The sequence below is a fragment of the Cynoglossus semilaevis genome, chromosome 7 (genome assembly GCF_000523025.1).
Source record: "Cynoglossus semilaevis isolate Cse_v1.0 chromosome 7, Cse_v1.0, whole genome shotgun sequence".
NCBI lineage: Eukaryota > Metazoa > Chordata > Actinopteri > Pleuronectiformes > Cynoglossidae > Cynoglossus > Cynoglossus semilaevis.
In genome coordinates this window covers 6,748,028-6,762,721 of record NC_024313.1, presented here as the reverse complement: position 1 = coordinate 6,762,721, position 14,694 = coordinate 6,748,028, and the positions used below count along the sequence as shown (strand labels likewise).

The following is a 14,694-nucleotide window of genomic DNA, read 5'->3' as shown; positions in this document are numbered from 1 at the left end:
GATCACACATCCTCAGCCACCAACAGTTTAAATGGCAAACAGCATTCCTGACGAGGTGAGGTATTTCAATTTCAGTCTTTGAAACAGTTACAGCACGCCGAAGCTGGCGTTTTTAAAAATGTTCCAGAGGAGTTAAAGGATGGAGGTTCGACTCCGACAAATAAAAACTGCCAGACGTCAGACAGACAGACGGAACACAAGGTGACACTTACACACTCATCGCTGAATGGAAAACCCTCCTGTAACTTTCTCCTTGAAGTGAGCGGCTGTGAGTGCGGCTGTGACTCCCACCTCCTCCCCCTTCTCCCAGGTCCCGACAGAAGAGCTTTAAAGAACTAGGACCAGCTCTGCAGTGAAAACAAGCGCTCACTCACATGAAAACTCTGGCCGTGGGTCCGACGAGAATGAGTGAGAGAGAGAGTGAGTGAGTGAGTGAGGACGGCCCAAAAAAGGGAAAAAAGAAAGGAAGAGGGAGGGGAAAAAATACCCCCCTCTTTAAGAAAGGTAGTTATGATCCTTTATGGTGACTCCCACTTTTTTCTTGCACTGAGCAGGAGACCATCCAATGTCTTCTTCCTCCTCTTGGGGAGAGAAAGTTGAAGCCGGCTTTAGACGACTGGAATGTGACAAGAGGAGAGAGAGGGAGAGACAGCGAGAGACAGAGAGAGAGACAGAGAGAGACAGAGAGGGAGGGGGAGTTTCTGTCTGTGTATGTCTATGAGCGGGTAAGAGACAGAAAAAGAAAAAAAAAACCCAGAAGAGCAGCGTCCACCTCCTCAACCTACTGCTGTGTGAGTGTGTAGTCAAAGAGAGAAGGGAGACGCAGAAGAGGAGGAGGAGGAGGAAGAGGAGGAGGAGGTGGGGGCTGGTGCTGTATGCATGAGTGAGTGTGGGAGATGGAGAAACAGAGAGACAGAGAAACAGAGAGAGAGAGAGAGAGAGGGGAAAAAGTTAATGTGCAGCTTGAGGAAATTTAACTACAAATTTCACTCAAGCGTTTGTGTGTGTGTGTGTGTATGACATCCAGGACACGCAGCTCCAGGCGTGTGGGAGACGTGAGACTAAAGACACAACTGTACAAACACAGTCCGTTAAATGATTAGGAGCGGCGCTTTGGGGGAAAACACACACAATTCTAACTTTTCTCTGCCATGTGATATCGAGATATAAAGTTACAGCAGCTCCAGTGAAAGAGCTCACGCCTCCACAGCAGCAAACGCACAGGTTTAATCCATTCATACATTTATTTAATCCCTCGTGGGACATGTTCACGGGGGTCGGGATCTTTTATCGAGACGACTATGATTCAATGATGTGAAAGTACCGCAGGGCTCTGAACACGTCCTGTGATATTTAAGACTCGACCAGCGACACACAAGTTCACAGTCAGTGCTCGTCGTAGACAGATTTTACAAACCATTATGTTTTTAAAACTGTTCTCCTCAAAACAAAACTGTTATCACTGTCCTGGTCCAAGTCCAGTCCAGACGACTTGGACTCCGACGTCTCTCATCGGTTCTACAGTACTGGCTGTGTGTGCGCTAAGGAGACATTTTGGTTTCTACATTTATAAACAAAGTCCAAAGAAGGAGAAGAGATTGTGTGTGTGTGTGTGTGTGTGTGTGTGTTTTTGAGGGACACACACACATTATGTAATTCCACTGTTACCCATAATACTCTGCAATGATTTATAGACCTGAAGGGACATTTAAATTTATACTGCAACTACACTATAGGATGAATTGGGAAGTTAGTTTTTATTTCTTCTTTTTTTTTGCTTTCTACCCTCACACACACACACACACACAAATCCTCATTTTCTCCCCTTCCGAGTCCACCACAGGAGGGTAACTGAAACCAGCCACAGACTGGAAAGCATTAGTACCAACCACTTCTCCCCTCTCTAATACACCCCCCCCCACACACACACACGATTGGACACACTCTGTGGACAAATGAACGACAGATCACACACTAAGACACAGAGCAGAGTCAATTTGTTATTTACTGTGAACACGACGTGTCACAAAACCAGGAGTGTGTGTGTGTGAGTGTGAATGTGTGTGTGTTTGTACAGTTTATGAGTTTTGTAAGCCGACAAAGTTGGCAGACCCTTCTTCTCCACACTGCTCTGCTGACTTTGCATTTTCCAGCTCTAAACAAAAGAAGCCGTTGCTCGAATTGGATTAAAAAAAAAAAAAAAGTCCAAGAAAACCACAGGACAGAGAAAGAGAGAGAGAGAGAGAAAGAGAGAGAGAGAGAGACGTGTGTGTGTGTGCATTTGTTTCTGTCCCTGTGTGGTTTCCTGTGTGTGTGTGTGTGTGTACATTTAGGGATTTGTGTTCAAACATATGACTGCATGACGAATGGATTCACTGAAGTTTCTTTCCATTATTCCCAGTTTTCTATCGCAGACAAAGAGCCCGGAGCCAAGATCTAGAACATTCCCCGGCCCCTGAAAACACTCCGTACGACGGAGGCTGGACTGAATATACTGAGAGTGCAAAGAATCACCATCACACACACACACACACTCATTTAGATTAACGCTGGTGTGTGTTAAAACTGAGCCCTGAAACACGCGGCATCAAACAGGTGTGGACGATCGACAAGTGAGACAAACAGGATGGAAGACGGTGTCATGAGACGCCATCACACAGGAATAAAAACAACAGGGAAGAAAACAATGCGTCCATTCACTCCAACTGACTCCAGGAGTCAACCTCACTGATGAACACAGCACGCAACGGCCACCAATCAACAAATCAGCTCCTATGGTTTATCTCTGTTTTCATGAGTAGGTCATTGGATCATCAGCCTCAAAGGTTAAAGAGAGTTAATCACAATCAGTGTTCAGTCAGACTGTTCTCCACCCAATCAACCTGGGTTATCACAGGAAGACCTTTGAAGGGATGGTCATGTGACTGAATCTTTGAAGGAGAGGAATCACAAAAAAAAAACAAAAAAAAAAACAAGGACTGTGACCAGGATTTGGTCATCTGGAGGCTGAAACACTACAGGGGGAAGAAAGTTAAAACAAACTGAAATGTTCAACGCTAAATTCACACCAGAAAACACACACTCTTCATTGGTTTCACTGAGTTTCGACATCATCCTGAGCCACCAGCAAAGCACAGTGATGTTGAATATAATGTCCTGATGAGACGAGAACACACATGTAATGCCAAACTCAGTACCTTTTATGGACACTGGCCAAACCACATAGAAGCACTTTTAATGCAACGCGCTGACACGCGCAGGTCAGCCCAGGTCACGTGGAGCGTGTTTTCTCGCAGCAGCGTTCCTGAGAGTGCCAGCTGCGCCTGTTGTTGCAGGGTTTCTGCAGAGTCAGGCTTGTGTTACGAGGCAGGGGCCGTTGGAATCTCTCTGGGCTTCAGCGTACGACTGGAAAAGGCTTTTAAAAAAAACATACATTTTTTTTCCTACCCTATAAAAATACCTGTTTGATGATGTCCAGCTAGAAACTGTTAAAAGTTGTAATAAGAGCCAACAACCAGACGTAAGTACTCCAGTAGCTGTAGTGTGTAAACGCACTCACTTAACCTTCCATCTGCCAGGTGATAAAAGAACACCTCAGTCTGAGCATCGCCTGCAGGCAGAAAACACACTTTGACTTTGTTTGTGTTTCTCTCACACCATGGAGATACTCGCAAAATATAGCTTCAGCGGAACTCACAGAACAGTGATGATAGTAATAATAATAATAACAATAATAACCCACATCACATGTCAGCTGTTTGGATTATTTACACGCATGCAACGAATGACAGAAACGGTAGTGAAGCAGAAATCACAACTAAGAAATTAATATTAAATAAGCATAAATTCTAGACTTTGAGCCTTTCAAAAATCAAAAAGAATTGTGTTTTTTGACAGATTAGCATTCGCTAGAAAACTATTAATTTCTTTCTTTGGAAAAGTTGGTTTTAGTTTGGTTTAATTGTGATAAGTTCGACTCATAAAGTAAGATTTTAAAAAGTCTCAGTGAGGAAGACACCGAGAGAGGCATCACTAAAAGGAAACACTGCACCACCTCATCGAGCTCTTCTGAATTTAAAGAACTGATCCTTAAAGGTGGTCCCCCCCCCCCCCATATTCCTCCCACCACCACAGTCATGGTCTGACCTCGTATTGTTGGACCAGCAGACTGAACAGAGTTAAAACATACAGCACTGCTGGGCAGTAAACTGTTGTACGGTGCCTGCGGGTAAAAACCTGACAATTATAGACACTGGGAAAAACGGTTTGTTTCAATGCAGCTATTTGTGTGTGTTTTACTGCATCTATAGGACCAGATACGGGAGGGTAACGATGGGGCCCGGCTGCCGCCACAAGCCTGCCTGGCTGGACTTCAATTCCACACAAATAGTCCAAAACTAACATCTTCCCCACAGTCTCCTCCACTGACATGACTTGAATGTGCACCGGGGATTCAGAGGAGCGCGGGGCCTGCCGCGGTCACATGTGCCTCAAGCCGGCATTAGCGCTTATGTGTCTGTGTGTGTGTGTCTGAATAACCAACTGGGACAATCCAAACCCTCAGCTCCCTGAATTACATCTTTATCTCCTGCCTTTTCTCCCTTGTTACATCTAAATCAACTCCCTCCTGGACCGTGTGCATGCAGCCACAGACTCCACCGCTCGGACCGTGTCCATTAAAAACAGCAGTAGCACGGAGCAGAGCAGAGCAGCAGCAGCAGCAGCAGCAGCAGCCACTGCCAAGCCAACAATTTAGTCCCTGCAGTGAAGCCTTAACCGAAGCGAACCCAAACTGGTCACTTCCATCAAACACAATCCAACATTTTATCTGCTGAAGGGAAATGACTCACCTACGGGGGACGACAACGGATCTAAGTTTCCTCCGAATAAATGTGCTTGATAAAATATTAACATCTGCATTATTAGGACGACCAGGAAAAACCTCCATCTGTTGATAAAGATTATGTGACATGCTCTAAGCTCGGAAACTCTTTTATACCCGAGAGAAAATGTAAACCTGATGTAGCAAACATATTTCAGATGTAACATCTGGTTAAGCACTAAAATAGTTTTCACAATATTTTTGAAACTTAAAACATTTTTTTTAACCATCTTGTAGTTTTTTGGGCAACTTTTACATTTTGCTAACCCACAAGTTTTGACATTTCTGGCTAACCTGTAGCTGTTTGTAGCCTAGTTCCTAACTACAGTATATGTCGGTGTACACATCTGCTCATCAACATTTATTTACGCGACAGTTGAATAATGAGTAGAAGCAGTGGCTAAAGGCTAGTCTTTAAACGTTGTCAACAGCGCCTCACACAGGGGTGGAGAAAGCCTTACACTTGTTGTTTAATAAACATAAACCAAAAATTCCAGAAAACTCTTCCCTCGTGAATGATCTTTTTTTTCATGTTAGGAAAATCAGTTGTTGTTCTCCTTATTTTATTTTATTTATTTTTTTACACCAGTAACCAAATCCAGAGAAGAGAATGTGGTGATTTGTCCAAATTCATGTACATGATAATAAAGGGCTCTTTATGGATCTCATTTCAACATTGTGGTCTGAGTCCAGAGTAGGAAAATACCTCAGCTGATTATTCCTCCCAGCTTCTCTGGACCCTCTGTTAACTAGGTAAGTGCCACAATTAATCCATTTCCTGCTCCCAAAATAAAACTCCTCATTAGACGTCAACCCCACCACTCCATAAGAGTCTTTGGTCTGCAGGGACCAGGACTAAAGCAAGAAGGAAAAGACTTTTGAGCACACGGTCCGAGTGGACGTCCATACATCATGTTTATCTGCATTCATCTCCATTCACAGACAGACAGGGACACACAGTGGTGCAGGAGCAGGATGTCCTCGGGCCGCGTCTGTTCACCAGCCAGGCACCGAACAAGAAGGATGTTGACAAAAAGCAAGAGTGATGTCAGGCTGCAGGACACAAATCTGACATGCTGAGGCGCTGGAACTGTGCAGATGAGACCCAGGAGTTTTGAACACATTTTACCAGATTGAATTGAAGCACTTTCAAGGTCAATTTTCAAGGATCCCCAGCAAACAAACGCTGCGGTGAACAGGCATCTGATGCTAGGATGATTATTGAAGTTACATCAGCGATACTACTGTGATATTTGTGTCATTTTTCACAATAACTAATAATAGATTTTTATAACTGAAACACCACTTTGTGTTTTTGTGTTACAGAATCGTTTAATTTCTCCGTCTCGTTTGCAACTTATTTAATCGTCCTGACGAAGCAAGTGGAGTGTTCAAAGACCACGGTCTCTGTGACGATACATCACCTGAAGTGTGTTTCCTGTGGAACATAGATTCAGACAGAGGCAGCTTCAAAAGACCAAGGTCAAACGCTGCAAACACACTACAAGAAGGAGACTTCAAAGAGGGCCACACTGGAACCTCGCTTTCGGAAGAATGTGCCCTGAGCAGACTCATTCATCAATCTTTAATGAGTGCAGCGGGGATAAATATTTCCATGTTTAAACTGCACATACATTTCCTCTTGGTTTTTTGAAATAAACAAAACAAAGTGCAACTTCAGTAAATCTGCACAGAAAGTCTTAATAATGTTGTTGTTGTTGTTTTTTTTAAAGAAATTCACAAACTACAAGTACTTCCTCTGGAGACAGTGTCTGTTAAGTTGTGTGTCCAGCCCTGGGGCAGTGTGAAGAAGACGCTGCAGCTCAGGGCCAGGGTCTTCACTGTGAAACCAGGGTCTAATTCATGCACACGAACCCATGCAGACATAACGACCTGTAAAACTGTTTCCTAATTACTCTGTTCTTGGCAGCTTGTAAACGACATAAAAATAGCACTAATGTTGTTAAAGGGTTGAAAACATTTTAAGTGGCCCAAACACTGGTCTGGGACCCAGAGACAGGTCAGGGGGAGCTTTCAGGGGGTCCATTAGAAATTGTTATTAGATATTAGATAGATATTTCTATATGATTTGGAGATGATAATTAGCTTGGCCTTTCTTAATACTAATTTACACACACTAATCGTTTCAGTGGTAAAGTTTGTTTCACATCTAGAGGACATAAGGACTGGACATCTGTTGCTGCTGTGAGGCCCCATCTGCTGGTCGAATTCTAAACTACATGCTATGCACAGTCCAGAGAAATTACTTGCAGGCAAAGAGAGATGTCGTTGTTTATTTTGTGAATAGTTGCTGAAGCTTAAATACAATAAACAAGGACTTTTAAGGAAGAACAGAAACACTACACAAAGGGAGTTTTCAAGGGAATCAAAGGGAGATTTGTTTAAAATAAATTAGTAAAAAAACTCCTCCAAAAATCCTCCAAGATTTGAGAACACACTTAAAAGTGTATTTGGTGCTAACTTTTTATTTTCATTCCCAGAAAAGTCTATTCCGAGCCAAGTTTAAAGGTTTTCATCATCAATCACTGGCTAAGTACATGCCATCATTTTTAGATGAAACATCCAGACCACCCCACACACACACACACTCGTGAACACACATAAACGCGACCAATCATGTGCAGACAGACATCCTCGACTCTCGGTGCCCGTACAAATGGGGTCAACACTGCACACACTCAACCACCAATGAAAGAGAATCCCCCCAAAATTACCACCGAGCTGGAGCCTGGAGCGAGCAGTGACTTCACGTCTACAACGACTGCACTGATTTATTCACATTCATCCTAAATCTCAGCTCTGACCACAGTGCAGGGAAACTGGCTGCCATCACCACACACACACACACACACACACACACACACACAGGCACCTATAGCTGTTAAAGGTTAACACTGCTCCACATTCCTCCTTTTCCTAACAAATACTAGTAATCTCACTGACAACTCTGCCCAGATCTGATTCCTCAACTTTAAAACTTGTAGTTTTGTGGCATCCAAGCTAACTGTTAGCAACATTTAAAATCATTTTTGACTTATCCTTTGCTCTGCGTGAAAGCTTCATCCAAGCTAACTGTTAGCAACATTTACAATCATTTTTGGATTATATTTAGACTTTCTATCCTTTGCTCTGCGTGAAAGCTAGTTTTAAATAGCTGGAATATTTCTAACTCTATTTGTAATCTGAAAAATAAAATTTAAAAAATTGTTGCTACCTTTCGGCTAACACTTAGCTCAATTATTGCTAACTTTAAGTTACATTTTGAGAAGGGTTTTATGTGTTTCTCGTTTTACGTTAATTTTTTATCCCTAACATTTTAGCTTCGCTGCTGTTTTGCTACTCGAGCTAATCCGTTTGTTTCACGTGTTTTACTTTTAGCTGTTTGAGTCCACACAGCCGCGTCTGTGTGAGTTAAATAAACTGTAACGTTTCCCTTCATCTGCCCTTTGACAAACACTGACAGCACTGGATTCCAAGCCCCATGATGAACCCTGTCTGTTGAACGTTAACACCAGTCCACATCCTTCCTTTTTCTCCGCAGCCCCTGCCCTTAAAAAACACTGACAGGTATGCAGACCCCGCTCATCTCCTGAGCTGCGAGTCGTACACTGTTATCAGCGTCAGATAAGGAAGGTCAGACTCAGATTTAAAGCCTAACGACTCCATAAACACAACTGTCTCTGTGTGTGTGTGTGTTCTGCACCGACTGATGGTGACTCAGATAAAGGATGGACCAACAGTCGGACAACAATCTGACACAATCACGGGCAACATTTGCACGCAAAGAAGTGTGAAGTGAAGACTGTGTTGACTGGGATGAGACGTTAGGACAGCCATCAATCAACGGTGTGTGTTTTTGGTACAAGCTCTGGCCCCTCAGGATACTTCATAATGATTTTGGGATGAGTGTAGACACTCAGCAATCTCATAAATTCCACAGTATAAACGCAAATAGTGAAACACAGTGAAATGTCAGTCCTGTTCACTCCAGGATTTCTCTGACTGTGATTTAGTGGAGTTCGAGATGCTCCAGGCGGCGGCGCTTTGAGATCAAACTGGTGTCTCCAGGCTGTGTGTGTGTGTGTGTGTGTGTCCAAGTATGAGGTTAATGAATTACAACCTTGTCAGTTCAGGATTGTCCCAGGGGTGGGAAGCAGATAAAAAAGAAGATAATCATTCTCTCCTTCATCCTCACAGACACAGAGTCATGACAGAAGTTAATCTGACAGATTCTTCTTCTGAACTTCACTGAGGATAAAGAAGTATTTCAAGCCTTAATTTTGATCTTTTGGACAAATGTATTTGTTGTGTTACCCCCAGAATCTGTTCATGCAATATATATATACATTTATATATGTCTATATATTCTTTTCCTTCCTGGTTGAGCTAATGTGGCCCTTAGTTTGCCTAAGGTATTTATTAATCCATAAGGCTGTAGTTGTCCTGATCACTGGGTAAACACCACCCCCTAGTGGCAGAGAATTTGAGGCCACTGTCGTACATAGAGACTCACCACAGGTGTAGATGACGCTGAGGTACTTCCTGGTGCCAGAGTAACAGGGGTCTCCAAACTCTCTGGTGGAGGCTCGGACCAGGCAGCTCGTCTTCCCCTGACAGCGAGAGGTGAGGACCTGCAGGGCCATGGTGGACTGACAGTCTGATGGACGGACACGGAGGGACAAGAATAAGGACAGGATGAGTGAAGGACACGACAAGAGAGCCAATAGCATCACTTCAATTTTTTTATATGGTCTTCACCTATTTGATAGTTTCAATGTAAATTTTAAACTGAGAAATCAACGTTTCTTGTAAATTTTAAACTGAGAAATCAACGGAGAAATCTTTTTTTTTTTTTTAGCCTTTGGTAAATTTTAAACTGAGAAATTTTCTGGGAATACGTTTTTGAGTATTAAGTATTTTTTTTATTGCTCCTCCTGGGTTTGCTTGACCTGCTGCCTATTAATAGAATTTGACGGACAAGCAGCACTTCAGGCACAAAGGAGCTACATGAGGTTCTGTCAGCTACAACACACATGGACACACACCCACACACACCTGAAAAGAAACATCCTGCAGACTCTAAAGAGAACATCTATCTCTCTCTCTCTCACACACACACACACACCTTCCTGTGAAGGCTTCCTCAGCTCCCAGGGTGGAGCTGGTGTCCACAACAGACCCTCACAGAGGAAAACCTCACAGGGGCCTCACATTGTCTGCACAGACACCTGATCCAGCCTCGTATACGTGTTTGTGTATGAAGAGCTGACAGAGTAATGGATGAGACAGTCATACATCATCACTAAGCACCTGCCAGCTCCTCCAGGACCGGCCTCTCATCTGTGAACGTGGATGAACAAATGAGGCTTGTCTCTCCTTTTCTTTTTCATCTTCAGAAGTTCTTCTTCTCTTACATTTAAACCAGCACCGAAGCAGATCGTATGTTTCACTGATGTCCCGCACTCACCACATACGTTACTGGCATCAGATTAAAGTTGCCTTCAACCCTTTCCTATTTCAAACTGACCTATAATCTGTACAATTATGTACAAAAGAAATTAGGGATTAAATCTGAAAATAAACCTTTAGTATAATAATGTGGTCGCAAGAGAATATATGAAAATATGAAAGCTAATCCTTCAATTTCTTCAGACAATATATATGTATTTGTACATACAGCATATAATGTTTGAACAATAAATATATAAATATAAATATATATAATTTAACAATATTGCCTGACTGAAAGTACGGCTATTTTTAGGAATTAAATACATTAACGATTCAAATCTTTTTTTCAGTATATATTTACTCAGAGGTGAGATAAACCTTCCACGGTTTAACGACACGACCTCAGAGTTGTGTGGGAAAAGTGAATGTGACTCGGTTCCACACGGACGCTCCCTGGTCTCTGAAGTCCATTTAACCTTTTAAATGAGAGACACAAGGAGAAAAGGCTTTGAAAGTGGACACTGGGCTCCATCACCGTCTGTCCCAGGGAGACGCTGAGGGATCGACTGCTCTGGGTTTGTCCTGCACGTCAACAGTCCAGGACAAATTATGGCACAGGTCAAAGGACAAATGGCTCAGTCAGGAAGTAAAAGACAGCAACTGAGTGGCCGTGGAGTGTGTCAACAATGGGAATTCTGGGAACACCGTCGTTCACCGTGATTGGATTTACAATGAAAGTCCAGCTGAGGGACTGGGTATTAATAAGTGTCCCAGATGTTTGTCTGTTCATCTGTGATCTGGTTTGCAACGACACCAGGACACTTCCCAGCTGGAGACCAGGCTGGAATTCCCAACTGGAATGTAGTGGGTGTAACAGGATAACCTGTCGGACCCTTCAAGGGTTAGAGAGTCACAGAAAAGGCATGAAAATTCACAGAGTTTGGGGGGAAAAAACTGCCCTGAAATGTCTTTTAAAGATGAAAAGACAACAGGGTTCATGCGGAACATTTCAACTTTGAATACTGGATGTCAGGTGGAAAACTGTCCTTAAGATATTGCTGGACTAACTTTTTATTTTTATTATCAATTTAGCACATCCAACGCAGACTCCTTTTTTTTTAAAATCATTTTTCAAAAATTTTTTTCATGGGAATCCATCTGGATTTCCACCCACACACACCTTTCCTGGAACTTGTGAGACAATAGGAGAGCCAACCCGTCACAATTGCTCCTCCGCTGACTCACCTGCCGTACGATAACTTGATATGGAAACTCGAGTAATTGTTGTGGGATTTGAAGTCTTTGTGCAGCAGAATGGGGTTTTATCATCAGAAGCTGTGACTTTTAGACAGACCCTGCACATGTCCAAGAGTGTGGCTTGTGTTTAAATATGTTAACACATTTGATTCAGTTGTGAATTTGTTCTAACAACAGGCAGCAGACGACAGCAGGAACAGTCCACCTTCAGTTTCTGTTTTTTAACCCTTAAATGACTCCCTTTGACGACAGCAGGAACAGTCCACCTTCAGCTTCTGTTTTTTAACCCTTAAAACTGCTTTTAAACATCATTTAAAAATGTAAATAATCTGTAGAATCAACTGACCTGTCAGATATATAAGATTATAAGTGTGTGCACAAATGTTAACAAACAAACAGAGTTCTTTAGCTGTGCCTGAAAGAATGTGTGCACAAATGTTAACAAACACCCGAAAAATGACAGCAGGTCATTCCTAGCGTCAAAAACACTCAGAAATTGACTGAAAACAGTCACTGACAACAACAACTCAGTCACACGTCTTTTAGTCTTCGTGCAGTTTAAATAAAGATCGTAAACCCCACGTCTGACCTTTGCCTGAACTTTCTTCTTCAGATACATACTTGGGAATTCATGTAATCTGAGGTTCAAAACATCTCAGAGAGTTTTTTTAACTTCAAAGTGACGGCGAAGCACAGATACAGTTACAGCAGATCAGCCTGAACCCCAACAACTGGAAGTGTCTTCAAAAAGCCAAGTGTTAACTTTGAACTGCAGCTGCGATCCCCCAACCAGTCGGTGCCGACACTCTCCTGTGGAACCCTCGTCGTGAAGCACGTACTCAAAAAGTGAAAGCAAAGAGATGAAAAAAAAAACAGAGTCTGTGATCCTGCATACCAAGCACTGAAGGCCTATTTAGATGTCAAGAGGTGTGTGTGTGTGTGTGTGATGGTAATGGGGCAGATGAGAGAGGAGGGCTGAGCAGGCCCCACTTTTGCTTTGTGGATTCTCCGTCGCCGCCAAAACCTGTCCTACTCCACCTTCTCCACAAACCCACCCCAGCCCAAACCCGAGCAGCAGACGACATCAAAGAACATCCGACTTCAGTGAGCACAAAAACCAGTGGATAAATATCTGCCTCCATATTTCTGTTGGAGGCAGATACAAGTCCCCAGAGCTCAAAGGTAACACGTGTAGGTTTAATCAGGAATTTAATATATATATTCTTTTATCATATAGGTCAAACGAGGCCTGTAGATGGTGCTAAAAAGCATAGCAGCATGTTCATAGTGTGCTAGTACTTTTTGTTTTAGTACGATGTTCATAGTGTGCTAGTACTTTTTGTACGTTTGTTAGGGCAACATAAAAAAAAAAATCGGCCCTTACCAAGCTAAGCTAATCTAGGCTAGGCTGACCTGGCTAACTCCATCAATCTTGCTTGATTGTTGGGTACAAGAGCAGGTGTGATTCTAAAATTACTGCCACCTAGTGGGTCAATTTTAGGCAAATATATATTTAATTTAGAGGACATGTCAATAGTCGCCTCAGCTAAAAAAAAAACCAAGCAAAACCAGAAAGGAAGCAGAAACCTCTTAAAAGATAACTACTAAAAGAATCAACTAAATACCAACATTTAAATCCAAATAATCTCCACAGTTCAGGAATCCCACTGCATGACTGTTGGCCAGGGTAGGACTACAGACTTGGACTGAGGGAACCAATTAGAAGAAACCAAAACATGTGACAGTAAGTGATGCTCTTTGAGGTAAACAATGTCTGAGCAAATCCTGGCTGACACCTGATATTACACTCTGAGGTCCACCTGGACAGGTGCACAGAGCTGTGGGACTTCAGCCGCCCTTCTCTCAGCCCAGGCAGCGACAATCGCCCCAGGATGGTGTGGTTTTAGGAGCTTACTGTAACCATCATGTTGGCACCTTCAAACACATGTTTAAAGACGCATACAATCAAGACGGCTTCAAAACAAACACGGCTACTGCAACTGGTGCCAGAGTACAAGTACAAATACTGCACACGCATACGCAGGGCAACACATAACTAAGGACGGGGGGGTGGTGGTGATGGTGGTGGTATTTAAAAATAATTAATGGTGTGTGCCTGAGCTGTCACTCAAGACATACCCACTTCCTGCTTCCAGTGACATGGGAGCCACATCAAAGACAGGGCTGACGGGGGAACTCCCACCCGGGCATCGTCAGAGTTCAACACCCCCTGGAGGTGTCAGTGGGTGGCTGCAGTTTGTGTTTGGGAGACAGGGTAGGAGCGACAAGGAGTGTCAGCAGTGGAAGTAAAGACGTGATTTCTCTTTTTTGACAGTAAACACCACCTCCCCTCAGCTGTAATCCGGCCTCCGCACAACTGTAACAGTAGAGTCGATTTTCCATCAATGCAGAGGGAGGGTCAGCTCCTGTATTTAATCCCAAAGTCTGAAACCAGATATCAGAGCGGCCCGAGTTTACCCGCCACAGCTACTGTACCTGTCGCAGAATCTCTGATTCTGATTCCATTAACAACCCAAATACGATACAAACGGATACACAGAAATGTATCTGAGAACTTTAGAGTAAAGTATGAACAAATGTCTTCAAGAACAAAAGAAATCATTCAAAAATATCTGTCTTATCTGGGGACTAAAGGCTGACCAACAGTACAGTGTCACCTGTCAGTCATATTTGGGGCATATTTATTCTAATTTCTTTGACTCCTGAATCATTGGGAATGTATTAACCACCCCTCCCACGCCCCCCTTCATTCAAATGTCCACACACACATACTGGTTATCATACACCTGCGCTGGCTACTCATTCACACAGCACAGTGTCCATTTCCTCTAATACATGAACCAAACAAAGGCAGCGTAGAAAATAAATGAGCTGCTCAGCTCCACAGTAGCTGCACTTTTACTAAGACCTGTCATGTATCCAAGCTTGGAGTCATTAACATTCTCCCACACAGGAGCTCAGAGGACATGAGGATATCCTGAGCACTCACACATACACACATGTACAAACATACTTGAAGGGGAACCTAATACTGTCCCTTTTTTAACGGGCCAAACTCTGAG

General features: G+C 43.1%; 1 protein-coding gene across 1 annotated transcript in view; it reads right to left on the bottom strand.

Moving 5' to 3' along the window:
• Positions 1–14,694, bottom strand: part of eva1aa (eva-1 homolog A, regulator of programmed cell death a) — a 60,603-nt gene that overhangs the window by 23,910 nt on the left and 21,999 nt on the right. Inside the window, exon 5 of the mRNA XM_025056952.1 lies at positions 9,417–9,560. Coding sequence (XP_024912720.1) covers positions 9,417–9,560 — 144 coding nt within the window. The remainder of the gene's footprint in view (positions 1–9,416; positions 9,561–14,694) is intronic.